This window comes from Acyrthosiphon pisum, chromosome A2, assembly GCF_005508785.2.
Source record: "Acyrthosiphon pisum isolate AL4f chromosome A2, pea_aphid_22Mar2018_4r6ur, whole genome shotgun sequence".
NCBI lineage: Eukaryota > Metazoa > Arthropoda > Insecta > Hemiptera > Aphididae > Acyrthosiphon > Acyrthosiphon pisum.
Window position 1 is genome coordinate 74,265,197 of NC_042495.1, and position 9,904 is coordinate 74,275,100.

The window sequence follows — 9,904 nt, forward strand, 5'->3', positions numbered from 1 at the left end:
ACTTTTGGTAATATCTTGATAATCTTGAAGTTTCATTAAGAAATTGTTTTAAAAGTACGTTTATTTTCAATTTTTTCATTCATGTATTAAGTAGTATTAAGAAAAGCATGTTTTTTAAAAAAAAATTTTTATTTTCTACTTTTTAGTGATAACAATAAATTAGAAACAAAGGATTTTTTGAATGCATAATATTTTTTATTTACGGTACATTCGAATACTATAAGAAACTCTGTTGTCTTAAGTATAAATTAGCTAATTAATTTTTTTTTACATTGTAAGTAAATATGTAAAACTATATTAAAATTATCTAATTTCTCTCATTCTTTCCATTTCTTCGAGGGCGTCAATATTACATGGTGTTCTTCCCATCAGCTTTGAACAGTCTAATTCTTAAATTCTGAGGCCTTGCAAGGATTTCACTCTGCTAAGAGTAACGTAAGCTTGTCCTTTTGCAAAGAGCCTTGGTCCAAGGTAAATTACAGCATGATCGACGGTGGAGCCCTGTAACTTGTGTGCGGTTACTGCCCATGACAAAATTATTGGCAACATTCTACGCTCAGCAGTACCACAACTGCGCATCGCAGGAAACTGAATGGATATGGGCTTGATTTTATGGATACCATCTCTTCCAAAGTCGACGCGAATTAATGTTGGTATACATTCATCATATAGTTGATCTCTAGCAAAATTGGGCCAGTTAATCTCTGTGATATTTCCTATTGCACCATTTACAAGTCCTTGATATACATTTAAGTTGGTTCTAAGCATAACTTTAGCTCCTACGAAAATTTCGATTTCCTTTGGCAAATCTCCAGTTTTGTCGTTATCTTTAGGAATAATAGAGTCAATGGTATTGTCATTATCAAGTTTTCTAAATCCACTAATTTATCTTGTGCTTTGATTTTCCACATATTGACACTTTTGCTTTTGAAATAATTAAGCACTTTTCATTATGATTGTTAACCTGGTCATTATAGTTGGGTAGATTCTTAAGGCCTTCTCAAGTACAAATTCTCCAATCGTGTCAGTGCTTTGTTTGCTTATCAATATTTCAATTTGACTTTGCATCAGCTCTCCAACTCTCAATGCATTAAATATATCAATGAATGTTCGATTTCCTTATTGTCTCATATTTTCTGTCAATTCGACAAGCAAAAACAATCGCCAAAGATGTGTAGCTGGAATCAGCAGGTTGTTGAAAAACTTGAGAAGCTCTAACTAGAGGTAACTGCATTATGTCTCCAAATACCAAAATATTTATTTCTCCGGAAAAATCTTCATTATTTTTTAGTTGTTTCAAGCGGCGCGTTGTAGATGCCGTTCATGTTCCGCACATTACTGTCATCCTTAAAATGTAGGTACCTATATTTTGATCATTTAAATTATTTTGACAAAATGTAAACTTAAATTATTACCATTTACTATAACAGATATAATTGCAAATTTCTTTTTATTTTAAAATTACATAGGGGATGCTAAACTGCTATCGCACAATTAGCACGAGCCACCACTGCATATAAATACTATTTTTGTAATAAAATCAAGAAAACATCTCTACAACTCATATTAATATATAAACTATAATTTATTAAAATTAATATAATTATAATAGTCAACAACTCACCGTAGAAATTCTTGAAGAGTTTCTTTAATGCTTCACGAACTAGTATAAAATGATTAAATATTGAAACACGAGTACCCATCTTTAATAATATTGTTCGGTATCTATTTTTTTATTATCTTTAATATTCACCTAATAAATATACACTATTTGTTGTGCCTCTGGAGATTAACTCCAGGTACACCCGTCATCGGCGACCTGGTTTTCCAAGTCAAAAATTAACAACTGGGTCATGTATTGTCACCGACCCTAGACCTCCATAAAAAATTTGTGCCTCTTAGGGCATGTAGAAGTGAATTAAATTGAACTCGCAAGATTTGATGACAACAGAAATGAATGAAACATTGCAAGTTAAAGAAAAGCATGTAATAAAAATGATAAAATTCCATATAATAATAATTATGACAAAGTTTGTGACTATAAGTGGAAACAACTGTGGGTGATAGACGGACTATATAATGTTATTGACTTCGTCCGTTCGTCGACACCGTGGTGCGCTGTTAAATTGCATACACAGAGCGCCGTGTTACAAAAACAAAAAAAAATAAATAAAAAACGAAAAGTTGAACATTTTATAAATTTTTAACTACAAAATAATTATTAAATTTTAAATTTGATAAATTTTGTCAAAACTTGAACTTCGATTGCTTGAAAAAAAAAATTGTGCGTATGTATTTTTAATATTTTTCAACTCATATTGTAACAATATATCTAAAGCCTTATATTAAATTTTTACATATTTTGGCACAACAGATAAAACTTTATTGGAATTTATAGAAATAAAAACTAAAAAATTTAAAACTGACAATGTCCGTTAACAGCTCAAAAAAAGTCTAATTATTATCAAAATTTCATCGCGTATAAGAAATGGTAATATAAACATTCAGTGAAATTTTCAAATATCTACAGTCATATAGTATACCTGTATAATAAGTATACTTTATTTTCTTTGAATTTGAAACGCTCGTAAAAAAATACATATTATGTATATGTTAATTTCAAATCTAAAAAGTCAGACGTGACAAGACGTATGTTTAGATGGGTTATTATTAATAATGTAATTATATCATGTAATAATTTTTTTTTTTTTTTTTGGTAATGCACCACTACATGGGAGACGCACGTTTATCACATTACTTGACCCCCATGCAGTATCGTTTATTTATAGTTTACATCGTTTATTCCGGCTCGCATGAATCGCAGTTTGTACATGCAAATGTACATACCGCGGACTTCATGATGCCTTACACAGTTTACGTTTTTTACATTATTTTTTTTTTTTTTTTTTTTTTCCATTATTTCATTAGCGTGACTGCCTAGGACAGCCGGGGCAGACCCCAGACCGACCCTACATATTGTTTGGTCAGTTTAGCTTTTGCTTTTGCGTCTTCTCGGACCGGTAAAACCAGCCATCCTAGACTTCTCGTCCTGTGCCTTTTCTTGAGCCGGCCTAAGCCCGCCACTCTCGATTCTCGTTCTGTAAATTCAGTCTGCCGCTGCGTCTGCCGCCTGTCGCGCCCTTTCTTCGATTTCCTTAAGAGTCAGGATCTCTTCTACCATTTTATAGAAGAGTCTGAAGGTCTCTTCTGCCTCACTGAGAACCTTCGCCTTATCTGCCTGTTCCATTGGAAGGTCCTCGAAGAGAGGGCCGCACAGTATGTTCTCGCAGTCGGTGACCTCGGGAGAGTGTCCCAGTCGAGCGCGTAGCTCGTCTCGTAGGCTGTCCCAGTTCGGGCAGTGGAAGATGGTGTGCTCAGCTGTGTCTGAGCCGCACTGACAGTGCATGCAGCGAGGGCTAAGAGCCCTGCCCATACGGCGCAGATACCACTGAAAACATCCATGTCCGCGGTTAGAGCCTGCGTCATGTGGTATGACCAAGGGATCCTAGGGGTCGTCCTATTCTCCCATCTTGCGATGTTCGGAATAAGACGACGGGTCCAAGACGCCTTGCCGGTTTCTGACCATTTCCTTTGCCAATCGGCGATGGTGACCATCCTCTTAATCCTCTTCCTTCTTAATGTTGTATCTTGAAGGCGGAGGGGCGCCCGGTGCAGGGTCTTCAGCCTGTCTGGCTTTTATCCTAGACCTTTCTTCTGCTAGGAGATTCACTGGAGGCATGCCGGCTAGCACGAAGGCAGCCTCATCTGAAACCGTCCCGTAGGCCCTAATGGCCCTAAGGGCAGCAATTCTCTGAGGACGCCTTAGGATTCTTCTTGATTTGGCCGTGGAGCTTGCCGCTGCGGACTATATTGGAGCGGCGTAAAGAAGTTGACTCTCAACTACTGTCCCCAGAAGTCTTCTTTTCCACCGACAAGGGCCGCTGATGTTTGGCATTAGCCGCGAGAGGGCTAGGGCTGAGTTGGTCGCCTTCTTTGCTACAGTCTCGGCATGCTTTACGAAGGAGAGCCGCGAGTCCAATATGACACCTAGGTACCTCAGTTGGCTGCTCAGTTGAATTGGGGACCCTCCGATGCTGAGACGAGGTGGGTTGTAGGCCCACTTCTTTGTCAGCATCACGGCCTCGGTCTTGTGATGAGCTAGTTGTAGCCCTCTACTTGTCATCCAATGATCGATCTTCTCGAGGGTAGGATTTACCAGATCCTCCAGCTCCTCCCCCGTCTTGGCAACTCCAACCACTGCCAAGTCGTCTGCGAAGCCGATCAGTTGGACGCCCCGTGATACTTCCATGTCCAGCAGGTAGTCGTAGGCCACATTCCACAGGGTAGACCCTAAAAACGAACCCTGCGGCACACCGCACGTCACTGTTTTTGTGTTCCTCTGATCTCCAACGAGTAGCAATCTATCTGATAGCCATGATCGGATCATGAGGACCAGGTACTCCGGAGTGTCCTTGTTCTTCAGGGCTTCATCAATGACCGGCCACTGAAGGGAGTTGAAGGCGTTCTTAACGTCCAGCGTTACCAAGACGCAAAGCTTTTTCTGCCTCCAGGTACCAGAAGCCGCCTGGGAGGCAAGTATTGTAACAACCTCGACAGCCGACACAGTTGATATTTCCTTTCGAAAACCAAACTGATTTGAGGCACGCCCTGACCTGCTAGAGTCTAGGTGTACATCCAGCCTCTGAAGGAGAAGCCTCTCAAGTAACTTGCCCGGAGTGTCCAGGAGGCAGATAGGGCGGAAGCTAGAAGGGGCTTCGACCGGTTTGCCCGGACCCTTGTGCAGTAGTACCAGCTTAGCCTTTTTCCAGTTGGAGGGAAAAGTGAGCGCCTTGAGACACTCATTGTAGATATTCAGAGTGGCTCCGGGACGAGCGACTACGATCCTCTTCAATATTTCATTGGGTATGCCAGACGGGCCCCCTGCCTTACCATTAGACATTTTTTTTGTGGCCATCATTAGTTCATCTATACTCTATAGTGAACTCTGGAATGACCCTGTTAAATATCAACTCATCAGCATCGGGGTCGAAGTTGTCTAAGATGTTCCTGATCGCTGGCTCTGGCATGAGGTCCCAGTCGGTGACTGGAGCGGCAGGAAAGAGATGGTCTGCGATTGCCATCTCGCGCCCTTTAGAAGCGAGTCTAGAGGAGCCGTCACCAAACTTTTTCATGACTAGCTTGTAGGGCTGACCCCAAGGATCGATGTCGATTTGTGCACAAAGGTCCCTCCACCCTTGTTCCTTTGATTTTCGGATCTCTCTTCTTAGATCTCTCCTAGCTGCTGAAAAATTGACCTTCGCCTCGGCTGCCCCGTCTGGTCCGTATCTTCTGAGGCGAGACTGATAGGTCCTGCGTAGGGAGAGGGCCTTTGATCTGAGATCGGCGATGTGATCGGTCCACCAGTACATTGGCCTCCTCCCCCCAGGCCGTGGGGATCTCAAGGGCATTGAAGCGTCGCAGGCTTCGAAGATGTAGTTGTCAAGTGACTCAGCTGCTTTGACCGCAGGACTTCTTCCCTCACCCACCCCAACCCGGCTCAGGGTGAGGGGCCTCGAGGTGACGTGGCGGTAGAAAGATTCGCGGTCGAACTTCTTGAGAGCCCAACCATGATGGAAGCCGGGTGGTGCATCAGCTTGAGGCCATCGCGGGAGAGGGTCAACCGAGAAAGCCACATAAGCATGATCACTTAGGTTAAGCTCATCGAGGACCGACCACCCGCGAACCCCAACTCCTCTTGAGAAGGTGACGTCGATGATGGAGGTGGCGTCCCCCCGAACGAAGGTAGGGGTGTCTCCAACGTTGTCAAGGATGAGGTCAAGGCTCGCCGCCAGGTCTGAGAGGAGTTCGCCTCTCGGGTTGTCCGACCGGGAGCCCCATTCTTCGTTCCAAGCGTTGAAGTCGCCTGCGACAATTAGTCTGGTGTCTCCCCTGGCGCGAATGGCCTGGTCTAGGTCCCTCAGGAAAGTTTCATATTCAGCCAGGGTGGTGTTCGGGCTCCAGTAGCAACTGAAAACGATGAGGTCGTTCAGTTTGATCCACACGAAGCCATTCCCAGACCCAGAGTCGTCTTGGACAAATCCAGTTCCAGGGGTGGTGCCTACGGAGGCTTTTTGGTCAAGGCTATGGCACATCCTGCCCCCAACTTGTCCCTTTGCATATGGTTCGCTCAGTATGAGGACGTCGATGTTTTTTTGGGCGGCCGTCTGATCCAGTAGCTGTTGAGCAGCCCAGCACCCATTCAAATTTACTTGTAAGAAGTTAATCATTGCGACGGTTGCTGGAGCGCCAGGACTCGGCAGCACACCTGGCCTTGCAAGCAGCCGTGCCGGATCTGTGGGGCCCTGACTTGTACCCCGCCCGATCGCAGGCGACGCACTTCGTTGTTTCGGAGCAATCTCTTTCCTTATGATCTTTTGACCCGCACCTGCGGCAGGAGTCTTTCAAATCCGGTCCCGAACAATTACCCTGGGAGTGACCGAAGCCGTGGCACTTGAAGCACCTGGTGGCTTCAGGATGGCGAATTCTAAGCCTGCAGCTCGTCCATCCTACCCGTACTCTATTGACCTCTGTTGGTTTTGCCAGCCTTGGCACGCTAACTTTGGCTACTTGCTGCCCGTTCTTCAACCCCTCCACATGGAGGTGACCTTAATGTCGTTGACTGCTGACTCAATTTGCTTGTCACCTTTGCTTGACGCCAGGAAAGCACTTTTTAGTGCTGCGAGAACATCTTCGGCGGTGGAGGTGGGTTCGAGGTCAATGACCTCCATATCTACTAAGGTACCAGAAGCTGCCACAGTGACTATGGCACCAGCTAGCTTTTCAGTGAGAGCTTTCTTCAACGGGACGGCTGCCTCTCTGGACTTTCAGCTTTTGCCCAGGTCAACGACAATGTCGCCCCCTTTGGTTTTTCAAATTCCTGTGACCGTGGCTCCGAAGTCGTCAGGGTTAACCCCTGACTCCTGGATGACCTTAACTGTCTCCTCAAATGAGGAGCCGGTCGGAACCTTGATAATAAGTGCCGAGTTCTTCATCGGAGGTAGCCTCCTTGGAGCTGACCTGGAAGTTGGGAGGGGGGCGGAAATCCATCCTGGAGGGCTCATCAGGGGCAGCCTTATTGGCTCTCCGGGCGGCTTTCCTCCCTACTACTTCAGACCACTGTTCAGGGGCCCCTGAGGTGGAGGCTCCCTGGGTGCCCGTATCAGACTTGGAGGGGGTGAGCCCTGGCTGTGTAGCCTTGCGGGGGTTCTTTTTCTTCTTTGGTTTCGCCTTTGGAGTGGCCATAGGGTCAGCTTCCATTGGTGTAGGGATGTCCCGAAGATGACTGCACGTGGGGCAGGGCTTTGCCTGTCCCACTGTCGCATTTGTTTGGACATCGGTGATGGCCTGGGGGCTGTTTGGTCTGCTGGTCTGCGTCCCTAAGGCTACCCTCTCGATTATGGATGGGGGTTTTTCTCCGGCGGTGGCAAAAATTCTGTGGCTGAGAAAGGTCAATTCCTCAAGTGCTGCTTTTGCTTGGGCACCGTGTTCAGTACCCGCGAGATGTGTCGCCATCAAGCTGAGCCTCTGAGCGGCAGCCGTATAGGTTGCTTTGAGGTCAGCATCGATTTGGACGTCGGCTTCTTGGTCGGTGTTGCTTCTTTTTCTACTTGTAGTAGGAGCAGGTTCTACCTGGAGGAAGTGCACGGCCCCATGCCTATCCACGATGAAATTTTTGTCATCTGCACCTTTGTATACCTGCCCTAAAACGTAGCACTGGCTACCTCCCTTTGCCTTGACTAGGAGTTCGGGTAATGGGGCTTCCCGATCCTTGTCCATGGTGTCCGATTTTGCGGGTCTGGGTGGAGCGACTGCAGGGCGTATGAGGGTGCAGATGGCCGCGCGAGCCGTGGCCTAGGGTCGAGCTCGAGCGGAGCGGCGGTTGGTCGCCGCGCCGAGCGCCCCAGCGCCTGACGGGCTGACAGGCGGGCCGCCGCCACCAGTAGCCGCGGTGGTGTAGAATGCTTAGTGAAATGATCGGTACTCACCCTATTGACCCACGATGTAGATATTATAGAAGTAATAATCATATTTAAACTGTGCATTAATTTAAGAATCTACATTAAAACATTATTAATATTTTCAATAATTAATACAGACCGTAAACAACTTTATCTATAGCTATTGAAATTGAAGTAGTGTGTCATATTAAATTGTAATTTGAAACTGCACCGTAAGCAATAAGGTTTATATTATAGTATTAATGTGGCCACTCTTCGATATTTGGTAGTTATAGGTTAGGTTAGTTACATTAAAGACAAGAGTTATATTCATTGGTCGGGACGCTCCTAGTTTTTTTCACACGCTAATGCTACGGCTAGTCCCCGAAAAAAAGTAGCTTGCACTTTTAAATTTTCGAATTGAAAATTGATAGTTTATAGTTTGTACTGATTTAACATTTGGTCACTAGACGGGTTTTAACTACGCAAGTTAATCGTGGATTAAACCCGAAAAAGGCATTAATATACTCATCATTATTATAATGTAAATAAACAAATATTATAGTTGTTTTAACTATCACCAAATAAGTATTGAAGGTAGCGAAAAAATAATGGTCATTTTCGCTATGCTAACTAAAAAATACTAGCGCACTAAAGTATATCGCTACAATGAGCGCGCTACTCCCGACCACTGGTTATATTAAACAAATATATATTTTCATTAAATAAAATATAATAACATTTAATAATTAAAATGGCCATTTACTTATATTTTAATAAATGTTCAAAATATTGAATATTTACCCTTAAGCATATTTCCATTTGCTTTAAAACTTCTTGGTGGGTTAATTTAAATAACATTTCCTTAGAGATTGATTCACATGCCTCTACTATTTTGTTTTGAAGTTCATCTACAGTTATATAGACAACTTCTTTACTACAATTTTCATTGATTGCTGTGAATAACTATGAGCTTAGCCATGAAATAATCATAAAAAAAAATAACTAAAAAAAGTGTTAATACATGTTTTAATAATTATAAAACTTGATTACTAACCTAATATGATACATAATGGTGTATGTGGATTCTTATATAAATGTACAAGAATCTTAACAGTATTTTTTAAATTTATTACTTGCTTACATCTTACATTTTTTTTTATTGAAAAAAAACTAAAGTATTTGTATCCTTGCAAATGACTGTGTATGTATGGTTGTCATCATAAAGTTCAGTATATAACTTAACTGATGCTGTAGCATTATTATTAAACTGTGTGTAACATTTAAACATATCCATTTTTTCAGCATTATAATATGACATGATTTAAATTGAATTAAAAACAAAAATGCTTAAACGCTTATGATATTACTGATATTATTGCTCATAGAAAAAAAAAGTATTTTGTAATAAAATTGCTAGATGCAATACAATGTAATCAAAGTGTATGATATTAATTGGTAATTTATATTTCCCCAAAATGAAAATACATTTGTTTTATTTAGCATGTAAATAAATTTTTACTTTTGTAATTTTTTTTTACTTTTATTAGAAAAACAACAATTTGTTAATGATTTAAATTTGTATGTAAAAATGTTTATATAAAAAATATTGTTTTTATGTAAATGGTATTATTTTATAATAATACATATTGTATCTACATTTTGTGTTTTTTGGGATTTTTCTCATTTTGTATTGTGTATTATAAAAATTAGAAAACCTTATGTTCATTTATATTTTAATAAATTTTTTTTTAGATTTTTTTAGTAACAGAATTAATTACTTACGTGGAATCTTGTTTTTACATTTTCAATTCTTAGATACAAAAGTTGAACATTTATAAATCTTAACTACCAAAATAATTTATTCAAATAAAAAATTTGATACATTTTGTCCAAATTCGATCTTT

The 9,904-nt window shown here is 41.7% G+C and overlaps 2 protein-coding genes across 2 annotated transcripts; both read right to left on the reverse strand.

The window, feature by feature from the left end:
- Positions 1-390: 390 nt before the first annotated feature.
- Positions 391-1,703, reverse strand: LOC103308524 (ATP-dependent DNA helicase PIF1-like). Its single transcript, XM_008182038.1, has 2 exons — positions 1,625-1,703; positions 391-827 (listed from the first exon to the last, which is right to left on the reverse strand). The coding sequence occupies exons 1-2, from the start codon at positions 1,701-1,703 to the stop codon at positions 391-393; spliced, it is 516 nt and encodes a 171-aa protein (XP_008180260.1).
- Positions 1,704-4,982: 3,279 nt separating this feature from the next.
- On the reverse strand, positions 4,983-6,287 carry LOC107882952. Its single transcript, XM_016802162.1, has one exon. It carries the CDS (start codon positions 6,285-6,287, stop codon positions 4,983-4,985), a length of 1,305 nt encoding a protein of 434 aa, XP_016657651.1.
- Between the last annotated feature and the right edge of the window lie 3,617 nt (positions 6,288-9,904).